This window comes from Saccopteryx bilineata, chromosome 2, assembly GCF_036850765.1.
Source record: "Saccopteryx bilineata isolate mSacBil1 chromosome 2, mSacBil1_pri_phased_curated, whole genome shotgun sequence".
NCBI lineage: Eukaryota > Metazoa > Chordata > Mammalia > Chiroptera > Emballonuridae > Saccopteryx > Saccopteryx bilineata.
The window spans coordinates 176,614,073-176,633,383 of record NC_089491.1 but is presented as its reverse complement, the minus strand read 5'-3'; the positions used below and the strand labels follow the sequence as shown (position 1 = coordinate 176,633,383).

Below are 19,311 nucleotides of genomic sequence, written 5' to 3'. Positions count from 1 at the left end.
TAAGGAAGTAACATAAGGCTACTGAACCATTTATTTATTCACACATACAGTTATCATACTGTTTTTGGTTTTTGTCCTTTGTTTGGGCATTATAGTGAAAAGAACATGGAAATATGGAATCAAGAAGACCTGGGTTTGAATTCTGGCTCTTTATACATACTGTATGATCCTGAACAATACACTTAATATTTCCAAATGTTAGTGTTTCATTTATAAAATGGAGATATTTTATAACTTGAGAAGATCAAATAAGATACTCAGTATAAAGCCTGACCAGGCAGTGGCGCAGTGGATAGAGCGTCAGACTGGGATGCGGAGGACCTAGGCTTGAAACCCTGAGGTCGCTGGCTTGAGCGCAGGCTCATCTGGTTGGAGCAGAGCTCACCAGCTTGAGTCCAAGGTCGCTGGCTTGAGCAAGGGGTTATTCAGTCTGCTGTAGCCCCCTGATCAAGGCACATATGAGAAAGCAATCAATGAACAACTAAGGTGCCGCAACAAAGACTTGATGCTTCTCATCTCTCTCCCTTCGTGTCTGTTGTCCCTATCTGTCCCTCTCTCTGTCTCTGTCTCTGTCTCTCTCTCTCTCTCTCTGTCACACACAAAAAAGATACTCTATATAAAGGTAAAAAATGTGAAGTCATGAGGAATGACCCAGATTGAGTGGAAAGATGGCAGAGTTTACAAACCTAATTTTTGAACCCCAAAATATATCCCCCATTGACACGCATTTTCTGAAGAGAGCTCTCAGATCTAGGCACCCCTCCCATCCCACACTTCACTCCCCTGAATGCTCCTGAATATCCATCTTTAGACACCTAGAACTTCTGCTTTTGGATCACACACAGCTAGGTTGGAATCCTGGCCTTTCTCCTCTTGTATTAACGTGGAAAAGTTTTTAATTCCTTAGAGTTTCTTCACCTGAAAAAAGCCCTAACAAAGAGTTTTGATAGGATTAAATAAAGTAATGTTAGAAACAATAATCAGTGCGATATCACCTCACACCTGTTAGAATGGCTATTATCAACAAAGACAAGTAATAACCAGTGTTGGAGAGGCTGTGGAGAAAAAGGAACTCTTATTCATTACTGGTGGGAAAGTAAACTGGTACAGCCACTATGGAAAATAGTATGGCGGTTCCTCAAGAAATTAAGACTAGATTTACCATATGACCCAGCAACCCCTCTTCTGGGTATCTACCTGAAAATTTTGAAATATTTATTCACAAAGATACATGCACCACTGCAGCATAATTCACGGTGGCCAAGACATGGAAACAACTGAAGTGTCCCTTGATAGAGGATTGGATAAAGAAGATTGGTACATGTATACAATTTTATACTACTTAGCCATAAGAAAAGAAATACTGCCATTTGTGACAGCATGGATGGACCTTGAGAATATCCTGCTAAGTGAAATAGGTCAGACAGAAAAAGTTAAGAACAATATGATTTCACTCATATGTGAAATATAAAAGTAAGAACAAATAAGAAAAACAAACAAAAACTCATAGATACTACAGTACGGTGGTTACCAGAAGGAAAGGGGATGGGGAGTAGTAAAAGGTGAGGGGTGTCAAATGTATGGTGACTGAAGATGATTTGATTTGGGTTAGTGGGTACATAATGCGATATACAGATCATATATCAAAAATGTACACTTGAAACCTATGCAATCTTATTAACCAGTGTCACCCCAATAAACAATTTTTTTTTTTAAAGAAACAATAAAGTCATAGAAAGAATGTAGACTTTAGAATAAGTACCCAGAGTTCTCTTGTCTGGCACTGTTACTTAGCAGTGCTGTGACCTTGGGAAAGTTGCATAAGTACTTGTGGTGCATATGATTTGAAATGCATAAAGAACCAGGTTATAATCTTGATCAAAAACATTAGTGCTTTTTTTTAAAACTCCTAACTCTAATGTCAAAGAATGTTAGAATAAGCTTGTGCATGAGCACCTAAACAGTTTTGTTTTGTTTTTAACATGCCATTTAACCCTATGGATGTTTGAGAGAGAGAGCAGGGAGAAGTGGGAAGCATCAGCTCATAGTAGTTGCTTCCCATACGTGCTTTGACCAGGCAAGCCCATGGCTTCGAACTGACAACCTCAGCATTTCAGGTCAATGCTTTATAGACTGCACCATTACAGATCAGGCTTTTCTCCACTCTTGACTCCTACGGGCATTTTTCTCTCTCTGTGTGTGTGTGTATGTGTTTAAATAAAACACAATTTTAAGCATTTAGTTAAGTTTTGACAATTGTAATATACCCCCATGTAACCAGCCACTACCCCAAATAAGGTAGAATATTTCCATCAATCTTGAAGGATTTCTTATGTTTCTTTTTTTTTTTTTTTTTTTTACAGAGACAGAGAGAGTCAGAGAGAGGGATAGATAGGAACAGACAGACAGGAACGAAGAGAGATGAGAAGCATCAATCATTAGTTTTTCGTTGCGACACCTTAGTTGTTCATTAATTGCTTTCTCATATGTGCCTTGGCCACGGGCCTTCAGCAGACTGAGTAACCCCTTGTTCAAGCCAGCGACCCTGGGTCCAAGCTGGTGAATTTTGCTCAAAGCAGATGAGCCCACGCTCAAGCTGGCAACCTCGGGGTCTCGAACCTGGGTCTTCCTCATCCTAGTCCGACACTCTATCCACTGCGCCACCGCCTGGTCAGGCTCTTATGTTTCTTTCCAATCAATAGTTTATCCCTCAAACCTTAATGTAAATCATTATAGGCTAGTTTTGCCTGTTCCTTTTTTTATTATTCATTTTTAGAGAGGACAGAGAAAGAGAAGGGGAGGAGGAGCAGGAAGCATCAACTCCCATATGTGTTTTGACCAGGCAAGCCCAGGATTTCGAACCAGCGACCTCAGTGTTCCAGGTCGATGCTTTATCCACTGCGCCACCACAGGTCAGGCTGTTCTTGAACTTGATGTAAATGAATTTATATTGTATGAATTTTTTGGAGGGAGATTGGCTTTCTTTTACTTACCGTAATAGTTTTGAGATCAGTCATGTTTTTGTGTATTTTGAATATACCCAGCAGTCCCCTCATGTCTGACTGGTGATGATTTAATCACTTGTTCCTTCCCAAACCTATTCCAGAAAGGAAACAGAATGACCACATTTGTCTAGCTAATTAAGATCCACCTCGCCCTGGCCGGTTGGCTCAGCGGTAGAGCGTCAGCCTGGCGTGCAGGGGACCCAGGTTCGATTCCCAGCCAGGGCACATAGGAGAAGCGCCCATTTGCTTCTCCACTCCCCCCCCCTCCTTCCTCTCTGTCTCTCTCTTCCCCTCCCGCAGCCAAGGCTCCCCTGGAGCAAAGATGGCCCGGGCACTGGGGATGGCTCCTTGGCCTCTGCCCCAGGCGCTAGAGTGGCTCTGGTCACGGCAGAATGACGCCCCGGAGGGGCAGAGCATCGCCCCCTGGTGGGCAGAGCTTCGCCCCTGGTGGGCGTGCCGGGTGGATCCTGGTCAGGCGCATGCAGGAGTCTGTCTGACTGTCTCTCCCCGTTTCCAGCTTCAAAAAAATACAAAAAAAAAAAAAGAAAAGATCCACCTCCTAGTCTGGCCTGTGGTGGCGCAGTGGATAAGGGGTTGATCAGGAATACTGAGGTCACCGGTTTGAAACCCTTGACTTGCCTGGTGAAGGCACATATGGGAGTTGATGCTTCCTGCTCCTCCTCTCCACTTCTCTCTCTTTCTCTCCCTCTCTTTCCTCTCTAAAATGAACAAAGAAAATCTTAAAAAAAAAAAAGATCCACCTCCTAGGGCTCAGAGATAGGGTGCCCTTCTCTGATCATGGATCCTCAGAGGAAGGCAGACACCGACACCAAAGGTTGATTCTTTTATATTGTTGAATAGTTTTATATTATATAGAATATACCACATTTTGTTTATTCATCCTCTTGAGCCCTTAGATTTTTAAACAATTTAAAAAATGTGGGTATCAATTAGGAGTACTTTTCTCTCTCTCTCTTTTTTTTTTTTTTTTTTTTAGTGTGAGAGAGAGAGGGACAGACAGACAGGAAGGGAGAAAGATGAGAAGCATCAATTCTTCATTGAAACACCTTAGTTGTTCATTGATTGCTTTCTCATTCATGCCGTGACCAGGGGCTCCAGCAGAGCCTGTGACCCCTTGCTCAAGCCAGTGACCTTGGGCATCAAACCAGTGACCTTTATGCTCAAGCCAGCAACCGTGGGATCATGTTTGTGACCCCATGGTCAAGCCAGCAACCCCACGCTCAAGCTGGTGAGCCTATGCTCAAGCTGGATGAGCCCGTGCTCAAGCTGGTAACCTCAGGGTTTTAAACCTGGGTCCTCTGCATCCTACACCAATGCTCTATCCACTGTGCCTCTGCCTGGTCAGGCAGGAGTAATTTACTCCTTTTTTTTTACAGAGACAGAGTGGTAGTCAGAAAGAGGTATAGATAGGGACAGACAGGAACAGAGAGAGATGAGAAGCATCAATCATTAGTTTTTCGTTGCAACACCTTAGTTGTTCATTGATTGCTTTCTCATATGTGCCTTGACCATGGGCCTTCAGCAGACCAAGTGATCCCTTGCTCAAGCCAGCGACCTTGGGTCCAAGCTGGTGAGCTTTGCTCAGACCAGATGAGCCCACACTCAAGCTGGTGACCTCGGGGTCTCAAACCTGGGTCCTCCACATCCCAGTCCAATGCTCTATCCACTGCACCACTGCCTGGTCAGGCTAATTTACTCTTGATATACAAATTAGTAAAGGAATGGAAAGTTTACAGATATTTTGTCAAAAGGTATGTCAGAATTTTTAGCATCTAGTTATTGTTTTCTTGCTTGTATTCTTTCTACTTGGCCATAGGTTAAAAGGGAGAACATGAAACTGCCCTGTTTCTGAGTGTTTTCTATATAATGTATTCTTTTTGGCCCAATGCCTAGAAAGTTGTTTATAGAGTTGACGGAAGGATCTATAATCTTACTGTGCTCTGAAAGGTACTTACCTTAGCAGTCAAAAAATTTATGGGGAATATGCAATATTCTCCCTGAAAATTGCCAAATCTTGGCTCCCAGTCATTGTCCCCTGCATCATCTTATTTCCTCATTTCCTCTACTTGCCCACCACTTTTTTTTTTTTTTGCATTTTTCTAAAGCTGGAAACAGGGAGAGACAGTCAGACAGACTCCCGCATGCGCCCAGCACGCCCACCAGGGGCGACGCTCTGCCCACCAGGGGGCGATGCTCTGCCCATCCTGGGTGTCACCATGTTGCGACCAGAGCCACTCTAGCGCCTGAGGCAGAGGCCACAGAGCCATCCTCAGCGCCCGGGCCATCTTTGCTCCAATGGAGCCTTGGCTGCGGGAGGGGAAGAGAGAGACAGAGAGGAAGGCGCGGCCGAGGGGTGGAGAAGCAAACGGGCGCTTCTCCTGTGTGCCCTGGCCGGGAATCGAACCCGGGTCCTCCGCACGCTAGGCCAACGCTCTACCGCTGAGCCAACTGGCCAGGGCTACTTGCCCACCACTTTTGACAGTCCTGTTTAATACAGCTTTGAGCCCACTCACTGTCCTCAGGAGACATTCTACCTTAAGACTGTGCTGTTTGCTTGGATGAAATGTACAGTGTGCACAAACAGATTTTAGGGAAGCACAAATCTAGGCTCTCCTGGGAGCTTAATGTATTTGCTTTGGTCTAGTCAAGTTGTGTATGAAATAGTTACTTTCTTCTCCCGCCAAAAAACCTCCCAGACCGTAATTTCCTCTCTATACTAAAACATAAAGAGTGGAAATTATTTCTCTTCCTTTTAACCCTTTTCTACTGGCTTTAGTCTCACTTTTTATTTTTAAACCTTTTTTTTAAAGTAAATAAATTGTCTTTTCCCTGAGCTGCAACTTTTGCTTTTGTTTAGGTCCAGAAAATTTTGTTTTCAAGAATCCTTATGCTCTAAAAGTGAGAGCCTTCTGCATAGGATTACAGGACTGGAGATAACTGTAGTTAAAAGTTATTTTGGAGAATGAAAGAGCACCTCAGCTCAAGAAATTTGGTTTTGAGCTCAAGGTATCTTCTGATGGATCTTGATTCTAGAATAGTAACATTCTGACCCCTCATTACTAGCCCTTTTTAACTTGAGGACAGCTTCTTTTATCCTAGAAGCAAAATGGTGAAGATGCTTAAGACCATGAGATAAGAAAACCTGATTTAAGAAGCTGAGAATGTTTAGAAAAGGAAGATCAAGTTGTCATCTGTAAGATACTAACATGGAAGTGAGATTAAGCTTGTCCTTTATGACTTGCACAGAGAATTAAATTGATGCTAGTAGAAGGAAGTAACAAGAAGATGAATTTTCCTCTTTATAAATAAAGTTTGTATCTAGAAGACTTTTCCCTCACTAGAAGTATATACAAGCAGGGTCAGGACAGCCAATTTTTTGTTACTGATGATTCAAGAACCTGATGGTAGAGAACTATGAGTGCAGAAAATGGAATTCAGTCTCCTTCCATTTATGAGATTCCATGATTCCTTTGTATCTTTGGTAGCAGTTTTATTTTCTTACCTGTTCTTTGATCATTTGTCCCCTTAGTTAGCTGCAGCAGTATTGCATAAAGGTTAAGAAGGCACTAGAGCCATATTTTCTGACTTTGAGTCACAGCTCTTGCATATACCAGTTTTATACCCTTAGGTAAATTAGTTTTATGCCCTTAGGTAAATTATTTAATTTCTCTGTGCCTCAGTTTTCTTATCTGTAAAATAGTGATGATAATATGTATCTCATAGAATTGTTGTAAGATTATATTAAATACATAAAACACTTTAGGCTAGTGCCTGACGCAATGTATATACTCCAAAAATTTTAGCTGATTAGTATTATTATCTCTGTTCCTGTCAGTTATTTCTACTCATGGATCTGGGCTTCTCTCTCTGTTCCAGATACTTTCTCTCTCTCTTTTTTTTTTGTGACAGAGACAGAGAGAGGGACAGACAGACAGGAAAGGAGAGAGATGAGAAGCATCAGTTCTTTGTTGTGGCACCTTAGTTACTCATTGATTGCTTTCTCATATGTGCCATGAGGGAGGGGGCGCTACAGCAGACCAAGTAACCCCTTGCTCAAGCCAGTGACCTTGGGCTCAAGCTGGTGAGCCTTGCTCAAACCAGATGAGCACATGCTCAAGCTAGCGACCCCCAGGGTCTCAAACCTAGGTCCTCCATGTCCCAGTCTCTATCCACTGCGCCACCACCTGGTTAGCCCCAGATACTCTCTCTTAACATACCCATTATGACTGTCTCAGGATGCTTTTGTCTAAAATGAACTCTAAACTAAAGTCAGAATGGCTTACATGATAAGATATATTATGACCTCATGTAACAAGAGCTAGGGGGATCCAGGTTGACTAATTCAGTGCCTCTCTGTACCACAGAATCAAGGATCCAGGTTTATTCTCAATATATTGGTACAGTGTTGCCACAGTCCAAGCATCATCTGCTTACAAGACCACCTTCAGCAGAAGATAACTACCATTTTTTAGTGGCTTTTTAAAAAATAATATAGTAGGAAGCTGTTCTTTGAAGCCACCCACTTAGCAAAGTTTTCTTATGTCTCACTGCTAATAAGTCACTTGTCCCTTCCTGAATCAATCAGAAAAAGGAAAAAGAATTACCACAATTGGCTTAGCTAATTAAGATCCACCTCCTAGGTCTCAGGAATATGATCTATCGCTTTCCATGATTATGTGTCTTAGAGGAGGGCAGACACCAGAAGAAAGTCTGGGCTAGATGGATGAGTGTGGGAGAAAGAGGAGATTTGGGTAGGCAGCCAGTATAGTGTGCTACTATACCTTTTCCTCTGCTGCTTCCTTTTTTTCTCAGAGTAAGAATTACTTTGTTTTACACAGCTGTTCAAGAGACCGGTGATCTCAGTGGAAATGACTCAAAATTCTTAAAATGAATATTAATCACTGTTTTACGGATGTCTTTAAAATTCTAAAGCTCAAATTCTTCTGTTCCTCAGTGAATGAAGGAAATCATTTGGCTCCTTAAAACTTGAGTTGGAATATATGGCCCTATTCCACATATGGCTGTTAGGAAAAATCATTTTTTGTTTAAATGGTTCTTTCCTTAGTGCTCTTGCTAAGAAACAGTGCTTGAACATTGTGAAGGTAGTCCAAGTATCCAAATAGTTGAGACTTTTATGACCCATATGTGAAGAGAAGCTGCAAAGTTTTCATTCTGATTTGAAGAAATATTCCCATTTGGTAACTGAAGCCCATCTGGGAAGAACAAAAAATCAGCTGCCTTAGATTTTTCTATATCACCTTCTTTTTCTCTCTCTCGCTTCAATTTTTTCAGTTTTGTTGAGACATAATTGACATAAGCTCTGTGTAAGTTGAAGGTATACCACATAATGACTTGACATACATAATATTATGAAATGATTACCATAATAAGTTAACATCCATGTCTTTATATAGTTACAAAAAAATATTTTTCCTTGGCCCTGGCTGGTTGGCTCAGTGGTAGAGTGTCGGCCTAGTGTGTGGATGCCCCAGACACACAGGAGAAGTAACCATCTGCTTCTCCATCCTGCTCCCTCCTCCTTCTCTCTCTCTCTCTCTCTCTCTCTCTCTCTCTCTCTCTTCCTCCTCCTCCTCCTCCTCCTCCTCCTCCTCCTCCTCCTCCTCTTCCTGCAGCCATGGCTCAATTGGTTTGAGCACATTGGCCCTGGGTGCTGAGGATGGCTCCATGGAGCCTCTGCCTAAGGCTCTAAAAATAGCTCAGTTGTGAGCATGGCCCCAAATGGGCAGAGCATCAGCCCAGAGTTGGGTTGCTGGGTAGATCCTGGTCAGAGTGCATGTGGAAGTCTGTCTATCTCCCCTTCTCTCACTTGGAAAAGAAAAAAAACCATTCTATTTCTTTGTCATAAGAACTTTTAAGATCTACTTAGACTCATACCAACTTTCAAATACACTGTATAGCAGTGTTATTTATAGTCATTATACTGTACATTACATCCCTAGTACTTGTTTATAACTGGAAGTTTGTACATTTTGACCACTTTCATCCAATTCCCTCACCTCCCTACCCCTCAACTGCTTTTTTCGACAGAGTAATCTGTTTGAGTCTATTTAAGCCTAAAAAGAAAAATATTGTTCTGTTATATAATAAAATAAGTAAAGTTAATTTTGTGTGACTCTAAGGCAGATTTAGGATAAAGGTTGAAGCAGTTTATAGTTTATGATAGGGTACAATGTTTAAGAAATAGTGAGATTATCTGTCCCGGGAGTTTTCCAGGAGAGGCATACAAACCTCTCTGGAAGTTACAGAAAGGTGCTCTTCTTTGGGGACATGGGGGAAGATTGCATGAGACCATATCTAAGAACTCTTCCAATCTGATCATTATTGATGTTTTCCAGCTAAGAGATATGGAGAAGGCATTTACTGAGTTTTACTATATTTCAAATGGAAGAGAATGGAGGCTTTGGGAGGGGTATAAATATATGTGTATATGCAGTTCTTAGGTACAGCCAATGATCCATAAAGCTCTGTAGATGATAAACTTTTTATAGAAGCCTCTAGGTACTGAATCAATTCATCAAAAAATAGAATATCAGCCATTTTATTTTGTAGTCAGTTTTTCCCCCACTATTTCTCATCTTTAAATTCAGCTGTAGACTATGATTGTATGAATACCTCTCTGGCCTTTTAAAGGGAATTTATCTAGCCCTATGCCAACTGAGTCTCCAGGCAGCTGCTCAAAAACCGCCACAAGGTGAACAAAGCAGTGATCTTGCAGACTGTCTAACTTATGCCAGGATGAGGTTACCTGTGCTTAAGAGCCTCTGAATCTCAACCTTTAAACTGATTTGAAGAAAGAAAAAACATCTAGTGTGACAGTTTTCTTAAAGCATTGCTAACTGTTTATTTGTTTGTTTAGCTCATTTCTAGGGCCACACGGAATAGACATGATGTTTGGGAGGGTTTTCAGTCTTATTCTTTTAAAGGAGGAGATAGTATTCAGGATTAAAATACAGTCATTAACCATGCATGTAAGGAGAAACCTCTACAAACCATTGTTAGAAGTAAGCATGTTTAACTTCAGTGGTTGAGGATGTAAATCTATGTATAGAGCATTAACTTATATGTCTGAGTGTGTGTTGACTTCGTTACAGGAGTTCCCAGGTAAGTGATAAACAGCCCACCACCTCTGCACTACAAATACTCAGTCACTGGAATGCAGTAGGATGACTGAGCCCAAATAGTGAATAGCAAAGGAGAGATTCTCTCTTCCTCCACGGAGAGACCCAGTGTTTCTGAAGGACAGATGACTGGACTGCTCTTCGTACCTTTTCACCTTGCTTCAGATAAAGGAAAAAATCTAAGACTCTATAACCATTGTTTGATTTTTGATAGGACAGATGCTTAAAGTTGGTAACAATGCTATGGTTTGTGGGAGCTGTGGATGTTCTCCCTTGAGAAAAGACAGTGGTCCTCTTCAGTAGTGAATAGAGCTTTAAAATATATTTTGTCTTCCTGGAGAGTCTAGTGATTAACTCTTTGAAGTGCTCAAGCTGAGAATGTGTGCAGATTTCTGTAGGGGACAAGGGAGGGAAATAAATGCCACGAGGATTCATATTACATTGCTTTACAGCTGAGTCCTGGTGAATCTCAGCATAACTATGCCAAGTAAAAGAATCCAGGTAATGTATGATTAAAATTCTAGAAAATAAAGCCTGACCAATGGTGGTACAGTGGGTAGAGCATCGACCTGAGACGCTGAGGTCCCAGATTCAAAACCCCAAGGCTCTTAGCCCCCTGGTCAAGGCACATATGAGAAACAATCAATAAACCACTAAAAGGCTGCAACTACGAGTTGAGAGAGCTTCTCATCTCTCTCACTTCCTGCCTGTCTCTTGCACTTGTGTAGAAAAAAGAAAAAATTCTAGAAAATACAGATGAATGTGTACTGACAGCCAATCATTGGTTGGCTGGGGAAGGTGGGGAAGGGCCAAAGGACTTACAAAGGATCAGGGAGAGTTTTGGGGTGATAAATGTGCTTACTTTTTTTATTGTGGTGATGGTTTCACAGGTGTATGCATGTGAAGCCATCATAACATTTTAAATATATGCAGGTTAGCATGACCAGGCGGTGGCGCAGTGGATAGAGCGTGGGACTGGGATGCCGAGGACCCAGGTTCGAGACCTCGAGGTAACCAGCTTGAGTACAGGCTCATCTGGTTTGAGCAAAGCTCACCAGCTTGGACCCAAGGTCATTCACTGGCTTGAGCAAGGTGTTACTCAGTCTGCTGAAGGCCCACGGTCAAGGCACATATGAGAAAGCAATCAATGAACAACTAAGGTGTCACAACGAAAAACTGATAATTGATGTTCCTCATCTCTCTCCGTTCCTGTCTGTCCCTATCTGTCCCTCTCTCTGACTCTCTCTGTCCCTAAATAAATAAATAAATAAATGTATGCAGGTTATTGTATGTCAATTTTACCTCAATAAAGCTTTTTTAAAAAAGGAAAATAAACAGATCTAAGAGCAATGTTCATCAAAAGACTCTTTTCTGGGTTAGAGAGAGGCTGCTGAAGGCTTGTATGTGAAATACAAGTCTTGGATGATATGTTAAATGTGGATACATACCTCCTATTTAATGCATTTGATGTTTCTTTAGGAGTCCATAGAGGCAACTGTATTCTATTGAAGAAGATGTCTAACAGTAACACTACTCAAGAGACTCTGGAAATAATGAAAGAATCAGAAAAAATACTGGTAGAAGAATCTGTTAACAAAAACAAGTTTATATCTAAGATTCCAAGTAAGGAAGAAATTGAGAAAGAGAGTGAAGATACCACTTTGCGTCAGGAGACTCAGGTAAGGATTAGAAGTACATCGTATGCACATGCTTTGTACCTGAACAGAAGTGTCATTATAGGTGGCGTTGAGGATCTATAGGAAGCCAGTCATTTATATGAATACTTAATTCTCCTTAAAAACCCAATTTCAGCTCTCAAGAAATACATCAGTTGGTTAGAGTGTTGTCCCAATACACCAAGGTTGCAGGTTTGATCCCCAGTCAGGGCACACACAGGAAGTGACCAATGAATACACAACTAAGTGGAACAACTAATGAATGCTTATCTCCCCTCCCCTCCCCCCTCTTCCTCCCTCCTTTCCTCTGTCTTTCTAAAATCAATTAATAATAATAAAAGTATTTTACTTTTTGTGACAGAGACAGAGAAAAACAGAGAGAGGGACAGATAGGGACAGATAGACAGGAAGGAAGAGAGATGAGAAGCATCAATTCTTCGTTGCAGCTTCTTAGTTGTTCATTGACTGCTTTCTCATATGTGCCTTGACATGGGGCAACAGAAGAGTAAGTGACCCCTTGCTCAAGCCAGTGACCATGGGATCATGTCTATAACATGCTCAAAGCTGGATCAGCCCGTGCGCAAGTCAGCAACATTGGGGTTTTGAGCCTGGGCCCTCTGCATACCAGTCCTATGCTCTATCCACTGCACCACCCCCTGGTCAGGCAAAATAAAAGTATTTTTTAAAAAGAGAAATATCACCTTTCATTTTTATCATAGACTCCACAATGAAGTCTAAAGAAGACAGTGAAATCCCTAATCCATTTAGATCTAAGTTGCACTGGTTCTTGCACATTTTTCTTTTAAGGTGAGTGGAGGGGAGATAGTGAGGCAGACTCCCGCATGTGCCTAGATCAGGATCTACCCAGCGACCCTGTCTGGGGCCAATGCATCAAAAACTAAAGTGGGCCCTGACCAGTTGTCTCTGGATAGAACATCAGCCCAGTGTGCAGACATCCTAGGTTTGATTCACGGTCAGAGCACACAAGGGAAGTGACCTTCTACTTCTCTCCCCTTCCCTCTCTCCTTTCTCTCCCTTTACCCCTCCCACAGCCAGTGGCTCCATGGATTCAAGCATTGGCCCCGGCACGTCAGCCTCAGGCACTAAAAATAGCTCAACTAATTTGACCATTGGCCCCAGACAGAGATTGATGGGTGGATCCCAGTCAGGGTGCATGCAGGAGTCTATCTCACTATCTCCCTTCCTCTCACTTTAAAAAAATACTGTATACAAACATATTTAACAAGTCACATATGTCTCATACAACAAACTCTTAAAACTAGAGCTTCCTGGCTTTACACACAGTGTTAAATTCATATTCTGGTTGTGTTAAAGTAGTCAGCATTTTCTGGGTCAGAAATAGTGTCTGAACTTACCACTTAGCAAATATGAGTGAGAGGAATATCACTTTTTGGTTGCCATGTTGTTTTCTATCCAGATTCATAAAGCAGTGCAGATAAGATGGCAGTAGATGATGGCCACCCAAGCTTCCTTCAGGGCTCCTCTTTGCTCCCAGCCAGCCCAGACTCTGAGCCTCATCTAGCTTACCTGTTCTAGTCCTTGTCTTTTATGGGCATAGCTGGTTTCCTGTTACCCTCACCCAAATTACATATGTCCTTTCCTTCATGAGACTGCTCTTTATTATGTGCTTAGGAAATAGACTGTTAACTTTAGAAAATTAGTTCTAAAAGTAGTAGCAACAACATTTTAGAGGGTCTGGAAACTTGAAGCATAATTTCTCTTGACAACTCAATACACCTAGGCCTTATCTTCTTTCAAGATTAAAACAGCAACAACATAAAGGGATGAATTAAAATCAGCCAGCTCTCTGAAATATTTTGTTCTCTAGCTGCCTGCTTTTCTGTTTTTTTCTCCTAACAGTTTGTCAGATCTCTGTCCTGGCTGCTTTTCTTTCCATTATCTTTTGCATGTGAATTGTCATTTCCTGCTCATCTGTCCAGGGTTGTGGAGACAGTCTGCCATTGTTCCATCTATACTTCTAGCCTCTACCTGGTGCCAATAATGAATTTTAAACCCTCAGGACAGATATATGCTGAATGTTTAATTATGTGCTGTCATGTTACATGGAAGATAATAATTAAATGAACTTTGGGGTTCATGTTACTGTGTCCTCAGGAGACTATTTTAAGTGGTGTTCTAAACTCCTAGTGTATGTACTACTTGAAGACAGGTAGAAAAGAAAGGATATCTATAGGTTCTGTAGCCTCACGGACACTCACCTAGTTTGTTTTTTGTTTTGTTTTTTTTTTTTCTGTATTTTTCTGAAGCCGGAAACGGGGAGAGACAGATAGACTCCCGCATGCGCCCGACTGGGATCCACCCGGCACACCCACCAGGGGGCGACACTCTGCCCATCAGGGGGCGATGCTCTGCCCCTCCGGGCCGTCGCTCTGTTGCGACCAGAGCCACTCTAGCACCTGGGGCAGAGGCCAAGGAGCCATCCCCAGCGCCCGGGCCATCTTTGCTCCAGGGGAGCCTTGGCTGCGGGAGGGGAAGAGAGAGACAGAGAGGAAGGAGAGGGTGAGGGGTGGAGAAGTAGATGGGCGCTTCTCCTGTGTGCCCTGGCCGGGAATCGAACCCGGGACTTCTGCACGCCAGGCCGATGCTCTACCACTGAGCCAACCGGCCAGGGCTGACACTCACCTAGTTTTAAAATGTCTTCACCTAATTGTACAAATAGGTTGTGTGGGAGCTTGGAAGAGAAACCCGTTTCCCCTCTGGCTCCTTTTGCAACTGCTTAAGCAAGTGGAGCTGTTGCTGCTATCTGCTGGAGCTCCTGTTCCTTCTACAAACTTCCGTTTTTCCTCTCCCCTCGACCATTTCCCAATAGATCATGTACCCGTTCAACAGCACTTAACGTTCTAATCTTTCTCCTACCTTTCCCCTCACCCACACCCCAGAAGTCTCCCCAAGAATCTTACTGATACTGTCAAGGGAGTGCCTGTTACGAAATGGAGATGGAAAGTTCGTAGAAAGGGGACTTTTATTACTTGTAATTGAGACATTCTTGGAATCTGCAATTGGAACTCAGGAAATCTTTTGCATGAAAACAGTGCCATAAAAGGTAGATTCTGAGTTTCATTTTAGAATGGGCAAGCTCCGACTTAACACATACTGAATTTAGATGGGTCCTTTAAATAACCAAGCTGGGTATGGCCTCCTCGCTGGGCTTTCTGCCTTTAAATTTATAATCCCTTCTGATTCATCTACTTCAGGGGTCCCCAAACTACAGCCTGCGGGCCGCATGCGGCCCCCTGAGGCCATTTATCCGGCCCCCGCTGCACTTCCGGAAGGGGCACCTCTTTCATTGGTGGTCAGTGAGAGTACTGTATGTGGCAGCATTGCTCACGTACAGTACTACTTCTGGTAACGCAGGATGCACGTGTCACGGCTCTGGAAGCGCGTCATATCACTTGTTACAGCTAGCAGTGACAAATATGGAACCAAACATTGACCATCTCATTAGCCAAAAGCAGGAACATTAGCCATAGTTCCTATTTCCCATTGAAATACTGGTCAGTTTGTTGATTTAAATTTACTTGTTCTTTATTTTAAATATTGTATTTGTTCCCATTTTGTTTTTATACTTTAAAATAAGATATGTGCAGTGTGCATAAGGATTTGTTCATAGTTTTTTTTATAGTCCGGCCCTCCAATGGTCTGAGGGCCAGTGAACTGGCGCCCTGTGTAAAAAGTTTGGGGACCCCTGATCTACTTCTATCATACTGTTTTAGAAACATGGTTATGAAATAAAGATCTGATTTTGTTCATTCTGTTTAAACTTTCTTTGTGTTTTATTGCCTCAGGCTAAGTCAGATTTTTTAGCATGACATATTGTGACCTAGTGCCATACCTGCCGGTTATCTGCCATTGGCGTCCTATGCTTCAGCATTATGTGATTCCTTGGTCCTGTTATAAATAAGGACTGAAAAGTTTGGGGAAAGCCTGCTTTTGTGCATGCTCTTGTACTCTGCCTAGAATGCCGTACTTGTTGTTCTTTTCCTGGCATCCTCTAGTCCAGGGGTCCCCAAACTTTTTACACAGGGGGCCAGTTCACTGTCCCTCAGACCATTGGAGGGCCAGACTATAAAAAAAACTATGAACAAATCCCTATGCACACTGCACAGATCTTATTTTAAAGTAAAAAAAAACAAAACGGGAACAAATACAATATTTAAAATAATGAACAAGTAAATTTAAATCAACCAACTGACCAGTATTTCAATGGGAACTATGCTCCTCTCACTGACCACCAATGAAGGAGGTGCCCCTTCTGGAAGTGAAGCAGGGGGCCGGATAAATGGCCTCAGGGGGCCGCATGTGGCCCGCGGGCCGTAGTTTGGGGACCCCTGCTCTAGTCCCTAAATCCCCCTGCCAACATCTGTTTAATACCTATTCATCCTTCAAAACTCAATCCAAATGTGTCAGGCTTTCTCCCTGAAGCCTTCCTTGACAACCTTACTCACCCATTACAGGTCTACATTGTATAATTCTTCAATTAATGTCTGTCTCCTTCACTCCAGGAGGCGAGGATTAGGTCAGTTTGGGTTTAGGATTGTATCTCTAAGGCACAACACAGTTCCCTGCAGGCAGTCAATATTTGTGAACATATGAATTTGTGAATTACTAGGTCTAAGTTAGGCACTAATGCTCTGTGCTCCTGTAGCACTCCATGAATACTTCTGTAATGCACTTAATATACTGTATTATAATTGTCTATTTGTCTGTCTTCTTCAACAGGATTATGAGTTCCTTTTTGACAAGGTTTGTGTCTTTTATCTCTATCCTCCAATAGTTAGCATGGTATCTGGTAGATATAATAGGCTTTCAATGTAAGTTTGACTAGGAAATGAAAACTATTCATTCTGGGAAATAAGCAGATTTATACATATATTGCTTATAGGGTTATAAATTGATATAACCTTTTCGAGTGGCAATTTGGTGATACTTTATAAAAATTTTTAAATGGACTACATATATACTTTTTTTGTAGGTCTATTCAATGTTATGGTCATTGAAGCATTGTTTATACTAACAAAAAAATCAGAAACAACCAAAATGGTGCAATTTAAAGGACTCGTAAAATAAGTTATGTTATAGCCACACAATGGAATACCATGTAGCCATTAATAAAAACAGTACATCTTCTAAAAAATGATATTCATGAAAAAAAATTAAAGCAAGGTTCAAAGCAGTGTGTACAGTATACTTCTATTTGGTTTAAAAATAACTTGTCTGAACACACATGTACAGAGAGCTTATATATGCATAAAAGATCTTTGGAAAGATTACAATAAATTTAGTATTAGTTGAGGGAACCAGGTAGCTGGAGGACAGATGCCCTGATTAACACCTGTTGAATGTTTGTGCCATGTGTATTAACTGTTAGAGAAAATAATGACAAAATACTGCTTCACATTCCTGGACTGTAACTCTTCTCTTACTGTGTGTGTATATATATGTATAAATATCTTGCCACTGGCTGGATCCAGAGTCATTTCTTACTTTTTCCATCTACCTTCCTTGTTCTGTATTTTGCATTGTAGTTCTCTTATTTAGTCACTAGTGAAGACAACAAAGGAAAGGGCAATCCACACCTACCCAGGACCATGCTTGCACTCTTGACTGTCTTTTCTCGCCCCTACACACCAGCCTTAGTTCTTTCCTACCCCACTGGCAGTAAGTTCCATCCCAAACATCTCAGAAGCCCTAAGTACCATATCTCATACATAACCCTACCCAACCTTTTCCCCAAAGCCCCATTTTGACTTCTCAGCTGTTCAGAAACCTCATCAATTAATTAATTGTTTCTTCCCTCATTCCTCCTCAGGCCCTCATTCTTCATCTTCTTCAGTTTCTACCCTACTCCTTACCCATTCTCCTTATCCTTCCTTTGCTCTGGAGGTCTTATCCATATCTTCCATTTTCCCTTTTCTCCTGTCCCATCTTATATCCCTAACCCAGACAGTCTATAAGAGCCACCACCAGTTTAGAACTGGGAGAATTCTTGGAGGGAGGCAGTTGGCAAGAAGAGTCTTCATGCCATTTCTGAAGCCGTAAGGACAGATAGATGTTTTAAGTATCTCAAGTCAGAACTCTGAATGCCTTGTCCTATATAAGTGATGATTAGGGGTCATATTTCATGTGCATAAAAATCCTAACGAAGAGAGGATTTTGTGGTTTACCCAAAAGTAATTTTTATCAATCTGTGGAATAAGCCACCAGTCAGTGTCTTCCCTTTTTTTTTTTTTAATTTTATTTATTTTTTTTTTTTTGCATTTTTCTGAAGCTGGAAACAGGGAGAGACAGTCAGACAGACTCCCGCATGCGCCCGACCGGGATCCACCCAGCACGCCTACCAGGGACGATGCTCTGCCCACCAGGGGGCGATGCTCTGCCCATCCTGGGCGTTGCCATGTTGCGACCAGAGCCACTCTAGCGCCTGAGGCAGAGGCCACAGAGCCATCCCCAGCGCCCGGGCCATCTTTGCTCCAATGGAGCCTTGGCTGCGGGAGGGGAAGAGAGAGACAGAGAGGCGCGGCAGAGGGGTGGAGAAGCAAATGGGCGCTTCTCCTGTGTGCCCTGGCCGGGAATCGAACCCGGGTCCTCCGCACGCTAGGCCGACACTCTACCGCTAAGCCAACCGGCCAGGGCTGTCTTCCCATTTTTTATCTTACACCCGAGTGGTGCTTTGTCTGTAAGTGGCATGTGGTGCCTTCTGTGTCACGGTTGCTAGACTTGTAGCACAGAGGAATAACCACTCCAAGTTGGTCTCTTCATAGTTTGGCTATTGTAAAGTTTTCTGGTTAGTGCTTTTTCTTTGCAAAATTGTATTGCTTTTAACTTGAGTCTTGATTTTCCCCACTTTTAATATTTTCCAATCCCCTTCTAACAGAGGCGGACATCCAACCATGGTCATGCCAGGAAAAGAGCCAAGGTGAGCACCTTTTCTCTAAAGCTTCTTTTCTGGTATTATTAGTAATACATTTCACAAATGGACTTATCACTAATCTAGTTTGTTTGCATTATACATAGGCAAAGTTTGTTTTCTGCCTGCACTTTGTACTCTAATTGTGAATGTGCATACATACATATACACACACAGAGAGACATGCATGTGCACATTTCTTGTTGTAAGGTCTGGCTTTATTTTCCCACTATTACTAGTTCAGTCATAGTTCATTTCTGATACCTGGAAGGATACCCAGCTGGACTGTCCCACAAAGGCTGGGCAAATTGGTATTACTGGTTCTGCTGCAATGCTAGTTCCTCTGCTCAGCTCTGGCTTTGCTAAGAGAATGGCAGCTATATGAGTCTTACATTTTTCCCCCAACATTTTTTTTCCATATGAATTTTTTAAAAGATAAATCGTGCCCCATTAGTAGACATGACTCACCATTTTGGACATCCTAAATATACAGCCATTTTAAAAAAATATTTTACTTTTTA

General features: G+C 42.1%; 1 protein-coding gene across 43 annotated transcripts in view; it reads left to right on the top strand.

The window, feature by feature from the left end:
- The window catches only part of R3HDM2 (R3H domain containing 2), a 240,913-nt gene that overhangs the window by 174,580 nt on the left and 47,022 nt on the right, over positions 1–19,311 (top strand). For 29 of the 43 annotated variants that reach the window (XM_066258789.1, XM_066258777.1, XM_066258788.1 and 26 more), the window contains 3 exons: positions 11,645–11,844; positions 16,603–16,626; positions 18,758–18,799. In XM_066258789.1, coding sequence (XP_066114886.1) covers positions 11,680–11,844; positions 16,603–16,626; positions 18,758–18,799 — 231 coding nt within the window. In that variant the 5' untranslated portion in view covers positions 11,645–11,679. Of the gene's footprint in view, positions 1–2,776; positions 2,913–11,644; positions 11,845–16,602; positions 16,627–18,757; positions 18,800–19,311 lie in introns of all 43 variants that reach the window. The other 14 variants (XM_066258771.1, XM_066258799.1, XM_066258802.1 and 11 more) reach the window with 2 other exon arrangements.